Below are 25,060 nucleotides of genomic sequence, written 5' to 3'. Positions count from 1 at the left end.
AGTGCCCACCGGCTCCTGCCTGTCTCTGCTCCAGGCCTATCCAAAGTACGAGGCCTTCCTGAGCCGCCTGGTCTCGGCCCTGGAGCCGCTGCTGGATGCCGCACCGGTGGACACTGCCGCCTGGAGCCAGGGGCCGCTGCTGCAGCGACTCCGCGCCCTGCGAGGCTGCAGCCCTTGCTGCAGGCAGGTAGGTCTCCGGGCTGCAGGCACGGTGGAGTAGGGTTACCAGATGATTTCAAAACAATACTGGACACACTTGATCTCGGGGGGGGGGGGACACCCAGGAGGGGTCGGGGGGAGCGGGGCTGGCCGGGGGAGATGGGGGGACTGGCTGGCAGGAAGGAGGGCTGGCCAGGAGGGGGTCGGGGGGAGCGGGGCTGGCCGGGGGAGATGGGGAGACTGGCTGCAGGAAGCAGGGCTGGCCAGGAGGGGGTCGGGGGGAGCGGGGCTGGCCGGGGGAGATGGGGGGACTGGCTGGCAGGAAGGAGGGCTGGCTGGGAGGGGGTCGGGGGGAGCGGGGCTGGCCGGAGGAGATGGGGGGACTGGCTGGCAGGAAGCAGGGCTGGCCGGGAGGGGGTCGGGGGGAGCGGGGCTGGCCGGGGGAGATGGGGGGACTGGCTGGCAGGAAGCAGGCCTGGCCGGGAGGGGGTCGGGGGGAGCGGGGCTGGCCGGGGGAGATGGGGGGACTGGCTGGCAGGAAGGAGGGCTGGCCGGGAGGGGGTCGGGGGGAGCGGGGCTGGCCGGGGAGGAAGCAGCTGGCAGGGAGCGGGGGCGCATGGGCGAGTCCAGCCCCAGGGATTCCATCCCGCCCCGCCCCGCCCCGCCCCCTCCTCTCTACGTAGTTGCGCGCTGCCTGGCCGGTGGACACGCTCCCGCAGTTCGCACTCCGTGGCGATACTCCCGATAACAACGTCCTGGGAGCGCCCGATCTCTCTGGCCGCTGCTGTCTCCGAGAGTTTCCGGACAGAACGCGCAAATCCCGGACTGTGCGGTTCAGACCCGGAGCCTGGGGTTGAGGCGCCGGCACGCGGCCACCGGGGGGCACAGCGTGGTGGGCCGCAGCAGCCTCGCCCCACGGCAGCCGAAGCGCGGCTCCCCCGCCAGCTGCCCAGCCTCTGACTCCCCCTTCTCTCCCCAGGCCTGGCTCTGGGGAAGCAGCTGCCCCAGTGTTACCAACTGCTCACGGCCCCCATCAGCAGGGTGAGCGAGGGCCGGCGCCGGGACGTCCGGGATGCGAGACGCCACCGCTCCGAGCAAGTCCCTGGGGGGAGGCTGAGCTGTGCTCCCCCCCCCTGGGACCCGCCGCCTGTGCAGGACTGGGAACACCCACCTCCCCTCCCCCCCCCCAGGATCCAGGCCGCCTGTGCAGGGGTGGGGGCACCCACCTCCCCTCCCCCCCAGGATCCAGGCGACCTGTGCAGGGGTGGGGGCACCCACCTCCCCTCCCCCCCAGGATCCAGGCCGCCTGTGCAGGGGTGGGGGCACCCACCTGCACTCCCTCCTCCCCCAAGGATCCAGGCCGCCTGTGCTGGGCTGGGGACACCCACCTCCCCTCCCCCCCCCCAGGATCCAGGCCACCTGTGCTGGGCTGGGGACACCCACCTGCACTCCCCCCCCCCCCCAAGGATCCAGGCCGCCTGTGCAGGGCTGGGGGCACCCACCTCCCCTTCCCCCCCCCCAGGATCCAGGCCACCTGTGCAGGGCTGGGGGCACCCACCTCCCCTCCCCCCCCCCAGGATCCAGGCCGCCTGTGCTGGGCTGGGGGCACCCACCTCCCCTCCCCCCCAGGATCCAGGCCGCCTGTGCTGGGCTGGGGATACCCACCTCCCCTCCCTCCCCCCCAGGATCCAGGCGACCTGTGCAGGGCTGGGGGCACCCACCTCCCCTCCCCCCCAGGATCCAGGCCGCCTGTGCTGGGCTGGGGACACCCACCTCCCCTCCCCCCCCCCCAGGATCCAGGCCGCCTGTGCAGGGGTGGGGGCACCCACCTCCCCTCCCCCCCAGGATCCAGGCCGCCTGTGCAGGGCTGGGGATACCCACCTCCCCTGCCCCCCCCCCAGGATCCAGGCCGCCTGTGCAGGGCTGGGGGCACCCACCTGCACTCCCCCCCCCCCCGCCCAGGATCCAGGCCGCCTGTGCAGGGGTGGGGGCACCCACCTCCCCTCCCCCCCAGGATCCAGGCCGCCTGTGCTGGGCTGGGGGCACCCACCTCCCCTCCCCCCCAGGATCCAGGCCGCCTGTGCTGGGCTGTTTGGCTCCATCTCCCTCTCCCAGGTCTTGGATCTGTGGTTCGAATCGGAGCCCCTGAAAGCAACGCTGGCGACGGACGCGGTGATCGGCGCCATGGCTGGGCCCCACACCCCTGGCAGCGGGTAGGTGTGTGGGGGCGACGAGGGAGGGGCTGGAGAAATCAGCTCCCAGGCCCCCCCCCGACAGCTGCTGCTGCCTCTCACGCCGCCCGCACGAGCTGCTGTCCCCCCTGGTGCCCAGACAGGCCCCGGGCCCTGCTCCGGCAGGCTCGCGTTCCCGCCCCCCGTGAGCCTGGGGCTCGGGGGTGGCTGCTTGTGGGTTTGCAGGCCCCCACGGCCGCGCTGGGACGCTCTGCCGGGCTCGCTGACACCGGTGTCCTGGGCCCAGGGGGGGCTGGCAGCTCGGAGCCGGGCCCCGTCCAGGTCTCTGCTCCTGCGTTCAGTCGGCTTCCGTCTCCCGCATCCTTCCCGGCTCTGGCAGCCCCCACGCAGCTCCCCCCCCCCCACGCCAGCGCTCTGGGACGGGTCAGCAGGCCCCGAATGCCCCCCCCCCCCACGCCAGCGCTCTGGGACGGGTCAGCAGGCCCCGACTGCCCCCCCCCCGCGCCAGCGCTCTGGGACGGGTCAGCAGGCCCCGAATGCCCCCCCCCCCCCGCGCCAGCGCTCTGGGACGGGTCAGCAGGCCCCGAATGCCCCCCCCCCCACGCCAGCCGCTCTGGGACGGGTCAGCAGGCCCCGAATGCCCCCCCCCCCGCGCCAGCGCTCTGGGACGGGTCAGCAGGCCCCGAATGCCCCCCCCCCCACGCCAGCGCTCTGGGACGGGTCAGCAGGCCCCGAATGCCCCCCCCCCGCGCCAGCGCTCTGGGACGGGTCAGCAGGCCCCGAATGCCCCCCCCCCCGCGCCAGCGCTCTGGGACGGGTCAGCAGGCCCCGAATGCCCCCCCCCCCGCGCCAGCGCTCTGGGACGGGTCAGCAGGCCCCGAATGCCCCCCCCCCCCCCGCGCCAGCGCTCTGGGACGGGTCAGCAGGCCCCGAATGCCCCCCCCCCCGCGCCAGCGCTCTGGGACGGGGTCAGCAGGCCCCGAATGCCCCCCCCCCCCCCGCGCCAGCGCTCTGGGACGGGTCAGCAGGCCCCGAATGCCCCCCCCCCCCGCGCCAGCGCTCTGGGACGGGTCAGCAGGCCCCGAATGCCCCCCCCCCCCGCGCCAGCGCTCTGGGACGGGTCAGCAGGCCCCGAATGCCCCCCCCCCCCCCGCGCCAGCGCTCTGGGACGGGTCAGCAGGCCCCGAATGCCCCCCCCCCCCCGCGCCAGCGCTCTGGGACGGGTCAGCAGGCCCCGAATGCCCCCCCCCCCCCGCGCCAGCGCTCTGGGACGGGTCAGCAGGCCCCGAATGCCCCCCCCCCCCCCGCGCCAGCGCTCTGGGACGGGTCAGCAGGCCCCGAATGCCCCCCCCCCCCCCGCGCCAGCGCTCTGGGACGGGTCAGCAGGCCCCGAATGCCCCCCCCCCCACGCCAGCGCTCTGGGACGGGTCAGCAGGCCCCGAATGCCCCCCCCCCCGCGCCAGCGCTCTGGGACGGGTCAGCAGGCCCCGAATGCCCCCCCCCCCCCGCGCCAGCGCTCTGGACGGGTCAGCAGGCCCCGAATGCCCCCCCCCCCGCGCCAGCGCTCTGGGACGGGTCAGCAGGCCCCGAATGCCCCCCCCCCGCGCCAGCGCTCTGGGACGGGTCAGCAGGCCCCGAATGCCCCCCCCCCCCCCGCGCCAGCGCTCTGGGACGGGTCAGCAGGCCCCGAATGCCCCCCCCCCCGCGCCAGCGCTCTGGGACGGGTCAGCAGGCCCCGAATGCCCCCCCCCCCCGCGCCAGCGCTCTGGGACGGGTCAGCAGGCCCCGAATGCCCCCCCCCCCCCGCGCCAGCGCTCTGGGACGGGTCAGCAGGCCCCGAATGCCCCCCCCCCCCGCGCCAGCGCTCTGGGACGGGTCAGCAGGCCCCGAATGCCCCCCCCCCCCGCGCCAGCGCTCTGGGACGGGTCAGCAGGCCCCGAATGCCCCCCCCCCCGCGCCAGCGCTCTGGGACGGGTCAGCAGGCCCCGAATGCCCCCCCCCCCTGCGCCAGCGCTCTGGGACGGGTCAGCAGGCCCCGAATGCCCCCCCCCCCTGCGCCAGCGCTCTGGGACGGGTCAGCAGGCCCCGAATGCCCCCCCCCCCCGCGCCAGCGCTCTGGGACGGGTCAGCAGGCCCCGAATGCCCCCCCCCCCCGCGCCAGCGCTCTGGGATGGGTCAGCAGGCCCCGAATGCCCCCCCCCCCGCGCCAGCGCTCTGGGACGGGTCAGCAGGCCCCGAATGCCCCCCCCCCCCGCGCCAGCGCTCTGGGACGGGTCAGCAGGCCCCGAATGCCCCCCCCCCCCCGCGCCAGCGCTCTGGGACGGGTCAGCAGGCCCCGAATGCCCCCCCCCCCGCGCCAGCGCTCTGGGACGGGTCAGCAGGCCCCGAATGCCCCCCCCCCCCCGCGCCAGCGCTCTGGGACGGGTCAGCAGGCCCCGAATGCCCCCCCCCCCCCCACGCCAGCGCTCTGGGACGGGTCAGCAGGCCCCGAATGCCCCCCCCCCCCCCGCGCCAGCGCTCTGGGACGGGTCAGCAGGCCCCGAATTGCCCCCCCCCCCCACGCCAGCGCTCTGGGACGGGTCAGCAGGCCCCGAATGCCCCCCCCCCGCGCCAGCGCTCTGGGACGGGTCAGCAGGCCCCGAATGCCCCCCCCCCACGCCAGCGCTCTGGGACGGGTCAGCAGGCCCCGAATGCCCCCCCCCCCCCCGCGCCAGCGCTCTGGGATGGGTCAGCAGGCCCCGAATGCCCCCCCCCCCCACGCCAGCGCTCTGGGACGGGTCAGCAGGCCCCGACTGCCCCCCCCCCCCCCGCGCCAGCGCTCTGGGACGGGTCAGCAGGCCCCGAATGCCCCCCCCCCCCGCGCCAGCGCTCTGGGACGGGTCAGCAGGCCCCGAATGCCCCCCCCCCCGCGCCAGCGCTCTGGGACGGGTCAGCAGGCCCGAATGCCCCCCCCCCACGCCAGCGCTCTGGGACGGGTCAGCAGGCCCCGAATGCCCCCCCCCCCACGCCAGCGCTCTGGGACGGGTCAGCAGGCCCCGAATGCCCCCCCCCCCCCCACGCCAGCGCTCTGGGACGGGTCAGCAGGCCCCGAATGCCCCCCCCCCCACGCCAGCGCTCTGGGACGGGTCAGCAGGCCCCGAATGCCCCCCCCCCACGCCAGCGCTCTGGGACGGGTCAGCAGGCCCCGAATGCCCCCCCCCCCAGCGCCAGCGCTCTGGGACGGGTCAGCAGGCCCCGAATGCCCCCCCCCCCCACGCCCAGCGCTCTGGGACGGGTCAGCAGGCCCCGAATGCCCCCCCCCCCGCCAGCGCTCTGGGACGGGTCAGCAGGCCCCGAATGCCCCCCCCCCCACGCCAGCGCTCTGGGACGGGTCAGCAGGCCCCGAATGCCCCCCCCCCACGCCAGCGCTCTGGGACGGGTCAGCAGGCCCCGAATGCCCCCCCCCCCGCGCCAGGACACAGAGGCGCTCACTGCCAGGCGAGATGCTGCCCGGAACAGTGTCTGCCCATCCTGACGCCTTCTCTGTAGCTGGAGACTCCTGAGCGGCCTGGTGGGACCCCACTGCGGGGGGGAGGGAGACTGTGGAGGGGGAGGCTGCGGGAGGGGCTGTGGGGGGGCTGGGGGAGGGATGAGGCTGCGGGGGGATGAGGCTGCAGGGGAGGTTGCGGGGGGGCTGAGGCTGCGGGGGGCTGCGGGAGGGGCTGAGGCTGCTGGGGGAGCTGGGGGAGGGATGAGGCTGCGGGGGGGACTGGGGGGGATGAGGCTGAGGGGGGCTGAGGCTGCGGGAGGGGCTGGGGGGATGAGGCTGCGGGAGAGGCTGGGGGGGCGGAGGCTGCGGGAGGGGCTGAGGCTGCTGGGGGGCTGCGGGAGGGGCTGGGGGGGGATGAGGCTGCGGGAGAGGCTGGGGGGGCGGAGGCTGCGGGAGGGGCTGGGGGGGCTGAGGCTGCGGGGGGGTTGAGGCTGCGGGAGAAGCTGGGGGGATGAGGCTGCGGGAGAGGCTGGGGGCCTGAGGCTGCTGGGGGGCTGAGGCTGCGGGAGAGGCTGGGGGGGGCTGAGGCTGCGGGAGAGGCTGGGGGGGATGAGGCTGCATGGGGGGTTGGGGGGCCTGGGGCTGCGGGAGAGGCTGGGGGGCTGAGGCTGCGGGGGGGCTGAGGCTGCGGGGGGGCTGAGGCTGCGGGAGAGGCTGGGGGGATGAGGCTGCGGGGGGGCTGGGGGGACTGAGGCTGCGGGAGAGGCTGGGGGGCTGAGGCTGCGGGGGGGCTGGGGGGGCTGAGGCTGCGGGAGAGGCTGGGGGGGATGAGGCTGCGGGGGGGGCTGGGGGGGATGAGGCTGCAGGGGGGCTGATGCTGCGGGAGAGGCTGGGGGGATGAGGCTGCGGGGGGGGCTGGGGGGGCTGAGCTGCAGGCGGGGAGGCCATGACTCCAGGCCGACGGGCGCCGCCCCCGGGCTTTGCCAGGCAGGATGCCGGGGCGGGTGACCCGTAGCTCAGCCCCGGCCCGCCCAGTCCCCGCTTGCCGGCTGCGGCCCCGGCTCAGCTGCTCCCCTGCTCTCTCTAGGTACGTGCTGCTGCACCACGTGATGGGCGAGCTGGAGGGGCGCAAGGGGGCCTGGGGCTACGTGGCAGGCGGCATGGGAGGGGTGTCCCAGGCCATCGCCCGCGCAGCCGCTGCCCACGGAGCCGAGATCTTCACCGAGAAGGTGCCGTTTTCCCGGGGGGCGCGGAGAACACGGCTCCTCAGCCCAGAGGCCCAAATTCTTCCCCTCCCCCAGCCCGTTGGCCCCCATGCAACGGTGCCCAGAGGCTGCGGTGAGGGGCACAAGCCCCCCGTCTAAGAGTGAGGGCTCTGAGCCCCCCGAGAAGGTCACTCAGGCCCTGCAGCCCGGCCCCCCTCAGCCTCCCTCGCCCGCATTGCCCAGGGCTCCCAGTGCGCCGGGCTGATCCGTCTCCCCCTCGCAGCCGGTAGCCCGTGTGCTGCTGGGCCCCCGCGGGGAGGCTCAGGGCGTCGTCCTGCAGGATGGCACCGAGGTGAAGAGCAAACTGGTCCTGTCCAACGCCTCTGCTCAGCTCACCTTCCTGCAGCTCCTTCCCCAGGTGAGACACGCCAGGTGGTGGGGGGGATGTGCCGGCAGGGGGGTGGGACATACTGGTCAGGGGGGAGGGGCCAGGGGGGGTGCCCTGGGGTGGTATGTGGTGGTGAGGGGGGAGGGGTCCAGGGGGGTGCCCTGGGGTGGTATGTGGTGGTGAGGGGGGAGGGGTCCGGGGGGGTGCCCCGGGATGGGATGTGCTGGAGAGGGGGGAGGGGTCCGGGGGGCGCCCCGGGGTGGGACGTGCTGACCGGGGGTGCCCGGGGGGAGTTGGGCTGGTGGAATTGCCCGCATGGCCTGGGAGAAGGCAGGTGTCCAGGTGGGATGTGCCAGAGGGGCAGGCGCCCAGCGGGTGCAAGGGGGGAAGTGCGGGATTCCCTCCCCACTTGCGGCCCCCGCACTGCACCCTGCCTGGGTGTGACAGCGCGTTGGGGGTTCCCCGTCTCCTGCACCCCGAAATGGCACGAACAGACTCCACCAGCCAGTGGAATTGAGGGTGGTTTATTGTTCCTCCAGCACAGCGCAGCACAGATGTAATCTGGTTACAGGAACTGGGGCTAAGAGGCCTCAGTGTCCCCCTTGAGATAGGGGAGTCCCAGCCCCCTCCCCAGCTCCTTCTCCCCTGCCTTCCAGACAGGAACTAACTCACTCTCCCCCAGCCCTGCCCCCCAGCCAGGGCAGCATCCACCTTCCTTTGTTCCTCTCCATGGGGGTCAGCTGGCCAAACGAGTTGGGATACCCTCTTTGGACTTAAACCTGTCCAACACATTATCAATAAACTACAGCCTATACTGGAACAGGATACCATACTCAAAGAGGCTCTGGGAGACAGACCCATAGTCTCCTATAGACGACCACCTAACCTCAAGATGATTCTTACCAACAACCACAGGACATACCACACTAATACCAACCCTGGTACCTTCCCTTGCAACAAACCCCGTTGCCAGCTTTGTCCACATATTCATTCTGCTGATACCATTATTGGACCTAACCAAGTGAGTTATAAGATCAAGAACACATATTCCTGCGCATCCAGAAATATAATTTATGCTATCATGTGCCGAAAGTGTCCGTCTGCTATGTACATTGGACAAACATCTCAGTATGTCTACACTACCCTCCTATTTCGAACTAGGAGGGTAATGTAGTCATACCGCACTTGCAAATGAAGCCCGGGATTTGAATTTCCCGGGCTTCATTTGCATAAGCCGGGCGCCGCCATTTTTAAATCCCGGCTGGTTCGAACCCCGTGCAGCGCGGCAACACGCGGCACAAACTAGGTAGTTCGAACTGGGCTTCCTATTCCAAACTACCGGTACACCTCGTGGAATGAGGAGTAATGGTAGTTCGAACTAGCGGGGTAGTGTAGACATACCCTCAGACACTTCGCCAAAGGATTAATGCCCACAAAACAGATATCAGACAAGATCACAAAGAAAAACCAGTTTCTTGCCATTTTAACCAGAAAGGACACTCTCTCAATGACTTAACCACCTGCATTCTGCTACAAAGACCTTTTACATCTGCACTTGAAAGGGAATCCTCTGAACTGTCATTCATGTTAAAATTCGACACCCTCCAAAAAGGAATGAACAAACACTCAAACTATCTTACCCATTACCAAGATAGCTTCCCCAATTATCACCTCTAATACCAAACATCCCACTCTCCCCACCTCTAATATCGTCAATTCACAGACACTTACCTTCCTTCCTCCCCCCCACCGCATCCCCCTCCTGTTCTGAAATGTGATTTGTCCTTTTCATATTTGTTCATTTTTTTTATTGTATCCTTTGGTATATATGGTTGTGACTATTTTCTTCCACTACTTGATCTGAGGAAGTGGGTCTGCCCCCCAAAGCTCATCATCTAATAAACCATCTTGTTAGTCTTTAAAGTGCTACATTGTCCTGCTCAATGGTGCTACAGACAGCAGCCAGAGAGTTAGCAGGTTCCCCCCCACTACGTCACAGTTCTCCCCCCTCCGAGAGCGAACTGAGCAGGGTCACTCCGCTCGTGACCTAGGGAAGTTCGGGTCCTCTGCGTGGGAACCCGCCCCGGGGACATGGGTGCTCCCCTTGACTCGGGCCGGCCGTGGCGAGGCCCCACATGAGCTGGCTTCCCTCTGTCCACTCGCCGCCCCGCTCCAGGGCGACTGGCACAGGCCTGTCCTCGGGGGTCACACCCACCCTTCCGCTGGCCTTGATCTCTGGCCAGGGTCTCTCGGGCCGGGGCCATGAGCCCAGCGAGCCTTCTCTGGACAGCCAGGGCGGCTTCCATCCCCGATGCTCCATCCAGGGAGGACTTCCCCTCCCATAACTCTCTCAGCAAGCCCAGAGGCTCCTCTATACGGGGTAGAGACCCCCAAGCCGCTTTCCTCCTGTCTTGGGCCTTCCCGCCCCTCTGGCAGGAGTCACAGGACCGGCAGTACCGCTGCACGGCTGTAAAGATTCCCGGCCAATAGAAGTGCTGGAGCAGCCTCAGCCGGGTGCTCCGGATCCCCCGGTGGCCCCCAACGGGGACATCGTGGGCCAAATACAGCAGCTTGAGGCGATACTTTCGGGGGACGACCAGCTGCCGCTCTACCCTCCATGCCCTCGCCTTCCTGGGGGGGAGCCACTCACGGAACAGGAGCCCACGCTCCCGCAGGAATCTCTCCTGGCCACCTCTCCCCCAGGGCTGAGCTGCACGGAGGCCAGCCTGGTCCCTCAGCCTCTGCAAGGAGGGGTCTGCCTGCACCTCAGCCTGGAATTCAGCTGCTGAGGCAGGGATCGGGACCTGTTCCCCACCTTTGCCTAGGTCCAGAGTCCCAGCCTGGCTGGACCCCGTGTCCACTGGGATGGGACCCTGAGGACGCTGCCCGGAGTCCTTCCCTGGACCCACGTTGTCAGCCCCCCGCTGGCTCTGGCTCCGGGTAGTGACTAGAGCCCGCTGGGATTCATGGGGCCACTCCTCTAGGTCATTCCCCATCAGCACCTCGGTGGGCAAGTGCGGGTGCACCCCCTCTTCCTTGACACCTTCCTTGGCCCCCCATTTCAGATGCACCCTGGCTACAGGCACCTTGAATGGGGACCCGTCTATGCCCTTCAGGGTCAGCTGGGTGTGGGGTAGTATCCGCTCTGGGGCCACTATGTCGGATCGGGCCAGAGTCACCTCCGCCCCCGTGTCCCAGAAGCCCGTCACCTTCCTACCATCCACCTCCAGGGGTATGAGGCACTCGCTCCGCAGGGGCCGTCCTGCCCCCACCCGGTACACGGAGAAATCCGCCTCCCAAGGGTCAGACCTCCCAGGGAAGGTGCACTGAGCATCCTTCCCCTCTCTCTGAGCTGAGGTTTGCCTGCCAGCCCCTGCCTCTGGGGCAGCCTGCCCTTCCTCCCGCCCCAGCCAGTTAACCTTGGAAAGTCCCCGGTCCTGGGACCTGGTGCACTGAGCCCTCTTGTGGCCTTTTTGCCCACAGCGATGGCAAGTTAGGCTTTGGGCTGTCTCTGTCCAGGCCCTGGCTGGTTCTCTGGGGCACAGACGACCTGTTCCTTGGTCTCGCCCCGTAGTTGACTCCCTCCGTTGCTCAGCCGAGATCCGGTCTCTGCGCGATTCCCTTTCTCTCCGGGACTCCCGTTCACACCCGGACCGGCTCTCCGTGAACTCATCCGCCAGCCTCCCACCCTCCTGGGGGGGTCTCTGGTCTCCGGTCCTTGAGCCACAGCCTCAGTTTGGGTGGGCACGCTTCATAGAACTGCTCCATCATGACCAGCTTGAGCAGCTCCTCTGCAGTCTGGGCTCCGACTCCAGACACCCACTTGCGGCAGTATTGCGCCAGGCGGGAGGCCAGGTCCACATAGGTCTCCCGTGGCCCTTTCTGTACCCCCCGGAACTTCTTCCTGTACATCTCGGGGGTCAGCCCGAACTTGTGCAGCAGGGCCTCCTTGACTCGGTTGTAATCCCCTGGCTGTAGGTCCTCCAGCTGACTGAGCACTCCGGCCGCCTCCTGGTTCAGTGCGGGGACGAGCTCCTGCAGCCAGTCAGCCGGGGGAACCCGTTGCAGTCCACAGGCCCTCTCAAAGGCACTGAGGAACCCGTCTATGTCACCCACGTCCTTCAATTGGGCCACCGTGAGCCTCTCCAAGTGCCTGGCAGTCCTGGGACCCTGGGGCCCATCCGCACTTGGCGCAGCCGGTGCCCCGCTGGTTCTCCGCTCTGCCATGGCCAGCTCATGCTGCCGCTGCCTCTCTCGATCTTGGCGCTCCTTCTCTCGATCCTGGCGGTCCCTCTCTTGGTCCTCTGCTTCCAATTCCTTTATCCACAGCTGGATCTCCAGCCGCCGCAGCTCCGCTGGGCTGGCCCCTGCCCTAGATGGGCTACGGCTTGCAGGCCTCCCGGGAGACGTGTCTCATCTCTCCGGTGGGTTCCAGCGCTCCTCCCCCTCTCTGAGCCTGACACACTCTCAGGGGGGGTCTGGCTGCTTCCCCTGGGGACAAGATCCTGGCCCCGTGGCTGGTCATTCTCTTCCAGCTGGGCAATCAGCTGGGCCTTGGCTGCTTTCCGCACAGGCAAGCCCCTCTCTCTGCACAGCCCCACCAGCTCTGCCTTCAAGAGTCGGGCGTAGGCCATCTGCCCGCTGGTCCCCTTGGTGCAGACTCACCAGTCTAGTGCTGCAGCGCCCCACGTTTCCCAGGAACCGCTTCGCTCCGTCTCCAGCATGCCTGGCTCCAGGGCTCTTGCTTCTACTGCGCCTTGTCACTCGCCGCTGGAAGCTTCATCCACAGGGTGCAGTGCATCCCACTTCTGACACCAGTGTGACGGCGCGTTGGGGGTCCCCCGTCTCCTGCACCCCGAAATGGCACAAACAGACTTCACCAGCCGGTGGAATAGAGGAAGTTTATTGCCTCTCCAGGATACAGCACAGCACAGATGGAATCTGGTTACAGGAACTGGGGCTAAGAGGCCTCAGTGCCCCCTTGAGATAGGGGAATCCCAGCCCCCTCCCCAGCTCCTTCTTCCCTGCTTTCCAGACAGGAACTAACTCACTCTCCCCCAGCCCTGCCCCCCAGCCAGGGCAGCATCCACCTTCCTTTGTTCCTCTCCAGGGGGGTCAGCTGGCCAAACCAATTGGGATACCCTCTTTGCATAGTGACTCATCGCTTGTCTGCTGGGTGGTGCTACAGACAGCAGCCAGAGAGTTAGCAGGTTACCCCCCACTACATCACACTGGGGAGACCCCGCGCTGCCCAGCTGGCTCCCTGGCTCTGGGGGCACCTGGGTGTGGCTGGGCAGGTACTGCTGGGGGAGAGGCGCGTTCGTCACACTGAGCCCCTCCCCCACGGGGAGTGTGACACCACCTTCCGCTGTGGGGCGCCCGGGAGCCCCGGCGAGGGCCAGGCAGGGCGTGGGGGGCCGCAGAGTGGAGCTGGGCGGGCGCCTGGCGAGGGCCAGGCAGGGTGTGGGGGGCTGCAGAGTGGAGCTGGGCGGGCGCCCGGCGAGGGCCAGGCAGGGTGTGGGGGGCTGCAGAGTGGAGCTGGGCGGGCGCCCGGCGAGGGCCAGGCAGGGTGTGGGGGGCTGCAGAGTGGAGCTGGGCAGGCGCCTGGCGAGGGCCAGGCAGGGTGTGGGGGGCTGCAGAGTGGAGCTGGGCGGGCGCCCGGCGAGGGCCAGGCAGGGTGTGGGGGGCTGCAGAGTGGAGCTGGGCGGGCGCCCGGCGAGGGCCAGGCAGGGTGTGGGGGGCTGCAGAGTGGAGCTGGGCAGGCGCCCGGCGATGGCCAGGCAGGGTGTGGGGGGCTGCAGAGTGGAGCTGGGCGGGTGCCCGGCGAGGGCCAGGCAGGGTGTGGGGGGCTGCAGAGTGGAGCTGGGCGGGCGCCCGGCGAGGGCCAGGCAGGGTGTGGGGGGCTGCAGACTGGAGCTGGGCGGGCGCCCGGCGAGGGCCAGGCAGGGTGTGGGGGGCTGCAGAGTGGAGCTGGGCGGGCGCCCGGCGAGGGCCAGGCAGGGTGTGGGGGGCTGCAGAGTGGAGCTGGGCGGGTGCCCGGCGAGGGCCAGGCAGGGTGTGGGGGGCTGCAGAGTGGAGCTGGGCGGGCGCCCGGCGAGGGCCAGGCAGGGTGTGGGGGGCTGCAGAGTGGAGCTGGGCGGGCGCCCGGCGAGGGCCAGGCAGGGTGTGGGGGGCTGCAGAGTGGAGCTGGGCGGGTGCCCGGCGAGGGCCAGGCAGGGTGTGGGGGGCTGCAGAGTGGAGCTGGGTGGGCGCCCGGCGAGGGCCAGGCAGGGTGTGGGGGGCTGCAGAGTGGAGCTGGGCGGGCGCCCGGCGAGGGCCAGGCAGGGTGTGGGGGGCTGCAGAGTGGAGCTGGGCGGGTGCCCGGCGAGGGCCAGGCAGGGTGTGACGGCGCGTTGGGGGTTCCCCGTCTCCTGCACCCCGAAATGGCACAAACAGACTGCACCAGCCAGTGGAATTGAGGGTGGTTTATTGCTCCTCCAGCACAGCGCAGCACAGATGTAATCTGGTTACAGGAACTGGGCTAGGATGCCTCAGGCCCCCTTGAGATGGGGGAGACTGGGCCCCTAAACTCCAGCCCCTTCCCCTAGGCTCTCCTCCATGCTCTTCCACAGTCTAACTAAATTCCCCTCCAGCCCTGCCCCCGCAGTCAGGGCAGCATTCCACCTTCCTTTGTTCCTCTCCATGGGGGGTGTCTGGCCACTGGTTCAACCAGTTTGGCCTTATCTCTGCCTAGCCAGGTTTTCCCTGCTGGGTCTTGCTCCAGACAGCAGGGGTCACCACAGCCCAGCAAGTACCCCCACTACGTCACAGTTCTCCCCCCTCCGAGAGCGAACTGAGCAGGGTCACTCCGCTCGTGACCTAGGGAAGTTCGGGTCCTCTGCGTGGGAACCCGCCCCGGGGACATGGGTGCTCCCCTTGACTCAGGCCGGCCGTGGCAAGGCCCCACATGAGCTGGCTTCCCTCTGTCCACTCGCCGCCCCGCTCCAGGGCGACTGGCACAGGCCTGTCCTCGGGGGTCACACCCACCCTTCCGCTGGCCTTGATCTCTGGCCAGGGTCTCTCGGGCCGGGGCCATGAGCCCAGTGAGCCTTCTCTGGACAGCCAGGGCGGCTTCCACCCCCGAAGCTCCATCCAGGGAGGACTTCCCCTCCCATAACTCTCTCAGCAAGCCCAGAGGGTCTATCTGGGGTAGAGACCCCCCAAGCCGCTTTCCTCCTGTCTTGGGCCTTCCCGCCCCTCTGGCAGGAGTCACAGGACCGGCAGTACCGCTGCACGGCTGTAAAGATTCCTGGCCAATAGAAGTGCTGGAGCAGCTTCAGCCGGGTGCTCCGGATCCCCCGGTGGCCCCCAACGGGGGAATCGTGGGCCAAATACAGCAGCTTGAGGCGATACTTTCGGGGGACGACCAGCTGCCGCTCTACCCTCCATGCCCTCGCCTTCCTGGGGGGGAGCCACTCACGGAACAGGAGCCCACGCTCCCGCAGGAATCTCTCCTGGCCACCTCTCCCCCGGGGCTGAGCTGCATGGAGGCCAGCCTGGTCCCTCAGCCTCTGCAAGGAGGGGTCTGCCTGCACCTCAGCCTGGAATTCAGCTGCTGAGGCAGGGATCGGGATCTGTCCCCCACCTCTGCCTAGGTCCGGAGTCCCAGCCTGGCTGGACCCCGTGTCCACTGGGATGGGACCCTGAGGACGCTGCCAGGAGTCCTTCCCTGGACCCACGTTGTCGGCCCCCCGCTGGCTCTGGCTCCGGGTAGGGACTAGAGCCCGCTGGGATCCATGGGGCCACTCCTCTAGGTCATTCCCCATCAGCACCTCGGTGGGCAAGTGCGGGTGCACCCCCACTTCCTTGAGGCCCTCCTTGGCCCCCCATTTCAGATGCACCCTGGCTACAGGCACCTTAAACGGGGACCCGTCTATGCCCTTCAGGGTCAGCTGCGCGTGGGGTAGTATCCGCTCCTGGGCCACTATGTCAGATCGGGCCAGAGTCACCTCCGCCCCCGTGTCCCAGAAGCCCGTCACCTTCCTACCATCCACCTCCAGGGGTATGAGGCACTCGCTCCGCAGGGGCCGTCCTGCCCCCACCCGGTACACGGAGAAATCCGCCTCCTGAGAATCAGACCTCCCAGGGGAGGTGCACTGAGCATCCTTCCCCTCTCTCTGAGCTGAGGTTTGCCTGCCAGCCCCTGCCTCTGGGGCAGCCTGCCCTTCCTCCCGCCCCAGCCAGTTAACCCTGGAAAGTCCCCGGTCCCGGGACCTGGTGCACTGAGCCCTCTTGTGGCCTTTTTGCCCACAGCGCTGGCAAGTTAGGCTTTGGGCTGTCTCTGTCCAGGCCCTGGCTGGTTCTCTGGGGCGCAGACGACCTGTTCCTTGGTCTCGCCCCGTAGTTGACTCCCTCCGTCGCTCAGCCGAGATCCGGTCTCTGCGCGGTTCCCTTTCTCTCCGGGACTCCCGTTCACACCCGGACCGGCTCTCCGTGAACTCATCCGCCAGCCTCCCGGCCTCCTGGGGGTTCTCTGGTCTCCGGTCCTTGAGCCACAGCCTCAGTTTGGGTGGGCACGCTTCATAGAACTGCTCCATCATGACCAGCTTGAGCAGCTCCTCTGCGGTCTGGGCTCCGACTCCAGACACCCACTTGCGGCAGTATTGCGCCAGGCGGGAGGCCAGATCCACATAGGTCTCCCGTGGCCTCCCGTGGCCCTTTCTGTACCCCCCGGAACTTCTTCCTGTACATCTCGGGGGTCAGCCCGAACTTGTGCAGCAGGGCCTCCTTGACTCGGTTGTAATCCCCGGGCTGTAGGTCCTCCAGCTGGCTGAGCACTCCGGCCGCCTCCTGGTTCAGTGCGGGGACGAGCTCCTGCAGCCAGTCAGTTGGGGGAACCCGTTGCAGTCCACAGGCCCTCTCAAAGGCGCTGAGGAACCCGTCTATGTCACCCATGTCCTTCAATTGGGCCACCACGGGCCTCTCCAAGCATCTGGCAGTCCTGGGACCCTGGGGCCCATCCGCACTTGGCGCAGCCGGTGCCCCGCCGGTTCTCCGCTCTGCCATGGCCAGCTCATGCTGCCGCTGCCTCTCTCGATCTTGGCGATCCCTTTCTCGGTCCTGGCGGTCCCTCTCTCGGTCCTCTACTTCCAATTCCTTGATCCGCAGCTGGATCTCCAGCCGCCGCAGCTCTGCTTGGCTGGCCCCTGCCCTAGATGGGCTGCAGCTTGCAGGCCTCCTGGGGGAAGCTGTCTCATCTCTCCTGTGGGTTCCAGCGCTCCTCCCCCTCTCTGAGCCTGACACACTCTCAGGGGGGGTCTGGCTGCTTCCCCTGGGGACAAGATCCTGGCCCTGTGGCTGGTCGTTCTCTTCTAGCTGAGCAATCAGCTGGGCCTTGGTTGCTTTCTGCACAGGCAAGCCCCTCTCTCTGCACAGCCCCACCAGCTCTGCCTTCAAGAGTCGGGCGTAGGCCATCTGCCCGCTGGGCCCCTCGGTGCAGACTCACCAGTCTAGTGCTGCAGCGCCCCACGATTCCCAGGAACCGCTTCGCTCTGTCTCCAGCACGCCTGGCTCCAGGGCTCTTGCTTCTACTGCGCCTTGTCGCTCGCCGCTGGAAGCTTCATCCACGGGGTGCCGTGGATCCCACTTCTGACACCAGTGTGACGGCGCGTTGGGGGTTCCCCGTCTCCTGCACCCCGAAATGGCACAAACAGACTGCACCAGCCAGTGGAATTGAGGGTGGTTTATTGCTCCTCCAGCACAGCGCAGCACAGATGTAATCTGGTTACAGGAACTGGGCTAGGATGCCTCAGGCCCCCTTGAGATGGGGGAGACTGGGCCCCTAAACTCCAGCCCCTTCCCCTAGGCTCTCCTCCATGCTCTTCCACAGTCTAACTAAATTCCCCTCCAGCCCTGCCCCCGCAGTCAGGGCAGCATTCCACCTTCCTTTGTTCCTCTCCATGGGGGGTGTCTGGCCACTGGTTCAACCAGTTTGGCCTTATCTCTGCCTAGCCAGGTTTTCCCTGCTGGGTCTTGCTCCAGACAGCAGGGGTCACCACAGCCCAGCAAGTACCCCCACTACGTCACACAGGGTGTGGGGGGCTGCAGACTGGAGCTGGGCAGGTGCCCGGCGAGGGCCAGGCAGGGTGTGGGGAGCTGCAGAGTGGAGCTGGGCGGGCGCCCGGCGAGGGCCAGGCAGGGTGTGGGGAGCTGCAGAGTGGAGCTGGGCAGGTGCCCGGCGAGGGCCAGGCAGGGTGTGGGGAGCTGCAGAGTGGAGCTGGGCGGGTGCCCGGCGAGGGCCAGGCAGGGTGTGGGGAGCTGCAGAGTGGAGCTGGGCGGGCGCCCGGCGAGGGCCAGGCAGGGTGTGGGGGGCTGCAGACTGGAGCTGGGCGGGCGCCCGGCGAGGGCCAGGCAGGGTGTGGGGGGCTGCAGAGTGGAGCTGGGCGGGCGCCCGGCGAGGGCCAGGCAGGGTGTGGGGGGCTGCAGAGTGGAGCTGGGCGGGTGCCCGGCGAGGGCCAGGCAGGGTGTGGGGAGCTGCAGAGTGGAGCTGGGCGGGTGCCCGGCGAGGGCCAGGCAGGGTGTGGGGGGCTGCAGAGTGGAGCTGGGCGGGTGCCCGGCGAGGGCCAGGCAGGGTGTGGGGGGCTGCAGAGTGGAGCTGGGCAGGCGCCCGGCGAGGGCCAGGCAGGGTGTGGGGGGCTGCAGAGTGGAGCTGGGCGGGTGCCCGGCGAGGGCCAGGCAGGGTGTGGGGGGCTGCAGAGTGGAGCTGGGCAGGCGCCCGGCGAGGGCCAGGCAGGGTGTGGGGGGCTGCAGAGTGGAGCTGGGCGGGCGCCCGGCGAGGGCCAGGCAGGGTGTGGGGGGCTGCAGAGTGGAGCTGGACAGGTGCCCGGCGAGGGCCAGGCAGGGTGTGGGGAGCTGCAGAGTGGAGCTGGGCGGGCGCCCGGCGAGGGCCAGGCAGGGTGTGGGGAGCTGCAGAGTGGAGCTGGACAGGTGCCCGGCGAGGGCCAGGCAGGGTGTGGGGAGCTGCAGAGTGGAGCTGGGCGGGCGCCCGGCGAGGGCCAGGCAGGGTGTGGGGAGCTGCAGAGTGGAGCTGGGCGGGTGCCCGGCGAGGGCCAGGCAGGGTGTGGGGAGCTGCAGAGTGGAGCTGGGCGGGTGCCCGGCAAAGCTATGACCGTCTCCCTGCGCCAGGGGCGGCTGCCGGAGGAGTTCCTGCAGCAAGTGGCGCAGGTCGACACGTGCTCCCCCGTCACCAAGATCAACGGTAAGTGGGGCCGTGGGCCCTGGGGCTGGGGGCCGTGGGGGCCGTTGGCCCTGGGCCTGGGAGCCGTGGGGGCCCTGGGGCTGGGGGCCGGGACCAGAGGAGGGAGCTGTGGTGGGTCTCCGAGCCAGAGGCTGGAGGGGAGCCCTCGGGGTGGCCTGGCCCAGCCGGCGCCAGGTCCCTCTGCCCGGAGTCACCGTCTCCTCCATGCCCAGTGGCGGTGGATCGGCTGCCCAGCTTCCGGGCCGTGCCCAACGCAGGCACAGGCCGCCCACTGCCGCACCACCAGTGCTCCATCCACCTGAACTGCGAGGCCACGTCCCTGCTCCAGCGAGCCTTCCAGCAGGCCAGCCATGGGGAGCCCTCCGCCAGGTACAGCTGGGCCCCGGGGGGCACAGGGGAGAGGCCAGGCCGGAAGCTGGGGGTAGAGTGGAGCTGTGACCCCGTGTGACGGTGCGTCAGGGACCCCCGACCCTGCACCCCCTCCGCAGCCAGACGGGATCCGCCGGCCGGTAGAGTAGGGCGGGTCATTGCTGCTGCGGATACAGCGCGGCCCGGGCGCGATGGGGACGGGGGAGCAGGGGGCAGGCAGCCCCAGGCCCCGTGGGGGGGGACAGGCCCTGACCCCCGCACTCGGCTCAGCCCCTTCTCTTCGTGTTTGCCCAGCCCAGACTGCCCCTCCCACAACCACTGACAGCACCTCCTGCGGGTACCCCCCTTCCCTGCTCAGCTGAGAACCCCTCGGGCCATTGTCTGCCTGACCTGCGGGCCCTGGGGCGCCCCCCTGGGCAGTGCTCACACCGGCCAGTAGGGGTCGCCCACAGCCCACACAGCAACCAGGGGATGCCCCACCAGCGCGGGCCCAGGGCCACTCGACTGTACAGCCCCCCCCACGTCAGCCCGGCGCGGCTGGGGGCTGTTGGCACCATCCAACTCTTGCTCCCCCCAGGCCCATGATCGAGCTGTGCATCCCCTCGGCTCTGGACCCCACACTGGCCCCCCCCGGCTGCCATGTGGTCTCTCTCTTCACGCAGTACACCCCCTACGCGCTGGCCGGCGGCCGGCCCTGGGACCAGCGGGAGGAGAACGCCTACGCCGACACGGGTAACGCCGCGGTCCCGGCGCTCGGTACCTCCTAGGCATGGCCCCCTGCCCGCCCCCGCGCCCGTCCCAGAGCTCGCCCCCACACCCGTCCCAGAGCTCGCCCCCACCCCCACGCCCATCCTGCGGCTCGCCCCCACACCCGTCCCAGAGCTCGCCCCCGCCCCCACGCCCGTCCCGCGGCTCGCCCCCGCCCCCGCGCCCGTCCTGCGGCTCGCCCCCACACCCGTCCCAGAGCTCGCCCCCGCCCCACGCCCGTCCCGCAGCTCGCCCCCACACCCGTCCCAGAGCTCGCCCCCGCCCCACGCCCGTCCCGCAGCTCACGCCCGTCCCGCGGCTCGCCCCTGCCCCCACGCCCGTCCCGCGGCTCGCCCCCCTCCCGCAGCTCGCCCCCGCCCCACGGCTCGCCCCTGCGCCTATCCCGCGGCTCATCCCGCCCCCACACCCGTCCCGCGGCTCGCCCCCACACCCGTCCCAGAGCTCACCCCCGCCCCCACGCCCGTCCTGCGGCTCACCCTCGCCCCCATGCCTGTTCTGTTGCTCGCCCCAGCTCCCACGCCAGTCCTGCAGCTCACGCCCGTCCCCATGGCAATCCCGCGGCTCGCCCCCACTCCCACGCCCATCCTGCGGCTCACGCCCGTCCCGCAGCTCGCCCCCGCCCCCACGCAAGTCCTGTAGCTCACTCTTGCCCCCGCCCCTGCCCCCACACCCATCCTGCGGCTCGCCCCCGCGCCCATCCCGCAGCTCGCCCCCACCCCCACACCTGTCCCACAGCTCGCTCCCATCCCCACGCATGTCCTGTAGCTCGCTCCCGCCTCCGTCCCTGCCCCCACGCCCATCCTGCGGATTGTTCCCGCCTCCACACACATCCCACAGTTCATTCCCACCCCTGCTTACGTCCCGTGGCTCGCTCCCACCCCCACGCACATCCCGGGGGGCAGGAGAGGCCTCTGAGCCCAGTGGAGAGGCAGACGCCTGCCAAGCGCCTCTCGCCGTCTCTCTAGTGTTCGACTGGGTGGAAGCCTACGCCCCCGGCTTCAAGGCCTCCGTCATCGGCAGAGACATCCTGACGCCGCCCTTCCTGGAGAAGATCTTTGGGCTGCCTGGAGGGGTGGGTATATCACGGGAGTCACAGTGCCCACTGCACCTGCCCCGCCCGGCCCCCGCCTCCCTCTGCCCAGCCCCACCCAGCCCCCGCCTCCCTCTGCCCGGCCCCCGCCCTGCCCCGCCCGGCCCCCACCTCCCTCTGCCCTGCCCCTGCCCCGCCCGGCCCCCACCTCCCTCTGCCCTGCCCCTGCCCCGCCCGGCCCCCGCCTCCCTCTGCCCGGCCCCCGCCCTGCCCCGCCCGGCCCCCGCCTCCCTCTGCCCAGCCCCACCCAGCCCCCGCCTCCCTCTGCCCGGCCCCCGCCTCCCTCTGCCCTGCCCCGCCTGGCCCCCGCCTCCCTCTGCCCAGCCCCCGCCCTGCCCCGCCCGGCCCGTCTCCCTCTGCCCTGCCCCTGCCCCGCCCGGCCCCCGCCTCCCTCTGCCCAGCCCCCGCCCTGCCCCGCCCGGCCCCCACCTCCCTCTGCCCTGCCCCTGCCCCGCCCGGCCCCCGCCTCCCTCTGCCCAGCCCCACCCAGCCCCCGCCTCCCTCTGCCCTGCCCCGCCTGGCCCCCGCCTCCCTCTGCCCAGCCCCCGCCCTGCCCCCACCTCCCTCTGCCCTGCCCCTGCCCCGCCCGGCCCCCGCCTCCCTCTGCCCAGCCCCACCCAGCCCCCGCCTCCCTCTGCCCTGCCCCGCCCGGCCCCCGCCTCCCTCTGCCCAGCCCCACCCAGCCCCCGCCTCCCTCTGCCCAGCCCCCGCCCTGCCCCGCCCGGCCCCCACCTCCCTCTGCCCAGCCCCCGTCCTGCCCCCACCTCCCTCTGCCCTGCCCCCGCCCTGCCCCGCCCGGCCCCCACCTCCCTCTGCCCAGCCCCCGTCCTGCCCCCGCCTCCCTCTGCCCTGCCCCGCCCGGCCCCCACCTCCCTCTGCCCAGCCCCCGTCCTGCCCCCGCCTCCCTCTGCCCAGCCCCGCCCGGCCCCCACCTCCCTCTGCCCTGCCCCGCCCGGCCCCCGCCTCCCTCTGCCCAGCCCCGCCCAGCCCCCGCCTCCCTCTGCCCTGCCCCGCCCGGCCCCCGCCTCCCTCTGCCCAGCCCCACCCAGCCCCCGCCTCCCTCTGCCCTGCCCCGCCCGGCCCCCGCCTCCCTCTGCCCAGCCCCGCCCGGCCCCCGCCTCCCTCTGCCCTGCCCCGCCCGGCCCCCGCCTCCCTCTGCCCTGCCCCGCCCGGCCCCCGCCTCCCTCTGCCCAGCCCCCGCCCTGCCCCGCCCGGCCCCCACCTCCCTCTGCCCTGCCCCGCCCGGCCCCCACCTCCCTCTGCCCTGCCCCGCCCGGCCCCCACCTCCCTCTGCCCAGCCCCGCCCAGCCCCCGCCTCCCTCTGCCCTGCCCCGCCCGGCCCCCGCCTCCCTCTGCCCAGCCCCACCCAGCCCCCGCCTCCCTCTGCCCGTCCCCGCCTCCCTCTGCCCTGCCCCGCCCGGCCCCCGCCTCCCTCTGCCCTGCCCCGCCCGGCCCCCGCCTCCCTCTGCCCAGCCCCCGCCTCGCCCCGCCCGGCCCCCGCCTCCCTCTGCCCGGTCCCCGCCTCCCTCTGCCCAGCCCCACCCAGCCCCCGCCTCCCTCTGCCCTGCCCCGCCCGGCCCCCGCCTCCCTCTGCCCAGCCCCACCCAGCCCCCGCCTCCCTCTGCCCGGCCCCCCGCCTCCCTCTGCCCTGCCCCGCCTGGCCCCCGCCTCCCTCTGCCCAGCCCCCGCCCTGCCCCGCCTGGCCCCCGCCTCCCTCTGCCCAGCCCCCGCCCTGCCCCGCCTGGCCCCCGCCTCCCTCTGCCCTGCCCCGCCCGGCCCCCGCCTCCCTCTGCCCTGCCCCGCCCGGCCCCCGCCTCCCTCTGCCCAGCCCCCGCCCTGCCCCGCCCGGCCCCCACCTCCCTCTGCCCAGCCCCCGTCCTGCCCCCACCTCCCTCTGCCCTGCCCCCACCCTGCCCCGCCCGGCCCCCACCTCCCTCTGCCCAGCCCCCGTCCTGCCCCCGCCTCCCTCTGCCCTGCCCCCGCCCTGCCCCGCCCGGCCCGTCTCCCTCTGCCCTGCCCCTGCCCCGCCTGGCCCCCACCTCCCTCTGCCCAGCCCCCGCCCGGCCCCTGCCTCCCTCTGCCCAGCCCCTGCCCCGCCCGGCCCCTATCTCCCTCTGCCCAGCCCCCGCCCGGCCCCCGCCTCCCTCTGCCCAGCCCCTGCCCCCGCCCGGCCCCTATCTCCCTCTGCCCAGCCCCCGCCCGGCCCCCGCCTCCCTCTGCCCTGCCCCTGCCCTGCCCGGCCCCCACCTCCCTCTGCCCAGCCCCCGCCCTTCCCCCGCCCTGCCCCCGCCTCCCTCTGCCCAGCCCCCACCCGGCCCCCGCCCGACCCTGCTTCCCTCTGCCCAGCCCCCGCCCAGCCCCCTCCCTGCCCTGCTCGGCCCCCGCCTCCCTCTGCCCAGCCCCCGCCCTGCCCCACCCGGCCCCCACTTTCCTCTGCCCTGCCCCGCCCACCCCTGCTTCCCTCTGCCCTGCCCCACCCGGCCCCCACTTCCCTCTGCCCTGCCCCGCCCACCCCTGCTTCCCTCTGCCCACTTCCTCCCAGCACCGGAGCAGTTCTAGGAAATCGATCTAGTTCCTCAGAAAGCTCCCTGGGCGCTCAGGCAGGAGCCTGGCTAACCATCCCCCGAGGGGCAGCATCCCCCGCCCTGGCCCGCCCCTGCCCACCTGTGCCCGGCCCAACGCACAGAGCGGGCAGCCGGAGCTGTGGGCTGGGCAGGGAGGGGAGGACGCTCGACCGGGGCCTGACTCGGCCTGTTGTCTGCAGAACATCTTCCACGGCGCGATGTCCCTGGACCAGCTGTACTTCGCCCGGCCGGTGCCCTCGCACTCCGGCTACAGGTCCCCTGTCCCAGGCCTCTACCTCTGCGGCAGCAGCGCCCCACCCTGGTACGGGATCCTGCCCCCGCGGCGGGGAGCTGGGCCTGGGCTGAGCTGGCAGCCCTTGGGTCACAGGCGGGGGCCAGGGGCCTGGGGCCGAGCTGTGCCGGGGGGCGTGTCCTGGCGCTGGCTCCAGCAGGTGGCTCTGGCCCGGGCAGCCTGGGAACCCCTGGGCTGCGGCCGGAGAGTCAGCTCCCTGGAGGGGCAGGGTGGGGGCCCCGGTTCTGTGCACAGGGGCTGCCCAGCCCAGCATGTCTTGTTAGCTCTGGGCCCTTGCCCGGCTGGGCTGCCCCCTCCCCACGGCGGCTCTGACGGGTCCCCTGGCTGTTTCCTCTGCAGGCGGGGGCGTGATGGGCGCCGCAGGCCGCAATGCCGCTCACGTGGCCCTGGAGGACTTCAAGCGCCTGTGACGGCGGAGACGACGGGCCAGGGACGGTGCCACTCGCTGCCCCCCCCCAGCCCTTCCCACGCTGCCACCTGTCCCCCAACACGCACACCGTGAGCATCACACAGGCGCCCTCTGGCCCCAGCTCTAGTATGGTCACCGGCCAGTGTGCCCTGCCCTGCCGTCCCGCCCCACTTTGTGCCCTGCCCTGCCGTCCCGCCCCACTTTGTGCCCGGCCGTGCCATGCTGTGCTGTGCCCTGCCGACCCGTTCCGTACCCTGCCCGGCCGTGCCATGCTGTGGCCCTGGAGCCTGTGGAAAGCGAATGGAGCAGATAATGAAGGCATGTGTCTGCAAAGATCTGGAGACAGGCTGGGTTTGCTGGCAGGGGGAGGGAGGGACACTGGGCTCACAGGGCTGGGGAAGGGGCCCGGGGCTCTAGTCCCTGATACCGTGTTCTGCCCTGCTGTGACGGACCGGGCCGTGTCTGGGCACAGCTGAGGGTGTCCGCTCAGGGCAAATTGCTCAAATCTGGGGCTCCTTACAACCCCCAGACTGGTGACCTTCCCAACCAGTCCCACAGAGCGCTTCAGCTGCCTGCCTGAAGCCTCACGAGGAAAACCCCTCCGACACCCCAGCAATATCCGTGCCCCAGATGGCCCCGGGCCTCATACACACATGGGGGGTCCTAGCACCCAATCCCACCTACCCCGAACAAGTTCTGTCTGGTTCTAAGAAACCAGCCACAGATCCCTGGTCAATTTACCCTCTGGACCTTACCCACGAATCACGCTGGGCCAATCCTTTAGCATCTAACAACTAAAGGTTTATTATTACAATAAAGAAAAGCATGAGAGTGAGGTTGCTAAAGTATCGCACCGAATCTCCCAGTTCTCGATGCAGGCTCTAGCAGAGATGTTACA

General features: G+C 70.8%; 1 protein-coding gene across 1 annotated transcript; it reads left to right on the top strand.

Moving 5' to 3' along the window:
- Positions 1-4: 4 nt before the first annotated feature.
- On the top strand, positions 5-24,997 carry PYROXD2 (pyridine nucleotide-disulphide oxidoreductase domain 2; the record flags this gene model as incomplete). Its single annotated transcript, XM_075916366.1, is given in 13 exon segments — positions 5-161; positions 164-187; positions 1,139-1,200; positions 2,275-2,372; positions 6,908-7,049; positions 7,309-7,443; positions 18,577-18,649; positions 18,862-19,018; positions 19,596-19,750; positions 20,752-20,858; positions 23,641-23,746; positions 23,893-23,907; positions 24,093-24,997. Coding segments are annotated over 13 exon segments (1,302 nt in total), but the record flags the coding sequence as incomplete, so codon positions are not given.
- Positions 24,998-25,060: the final 63 nt, after the last annotated feature.

This window comes from Pelodiscus sinensis, unplaced genomic scaffold (genome assembly GCF_049634645.1).
Source record: "Pelodiscus sinensis isolate JC-2024 unplaced genomic scaffold, ASM4963464v1 ctg141, whole genome shotgun sequence".
In the NCBI taxonomy this organism is placed as follows: Eukaryota; Metazoa; Chordata; order Testudines; family Trionychidae; genus Pelodiscus; species Pelodiscus sinensis.
This window is presented reverse-complemented; position numbering and strand designations above follow the sequence as displayed.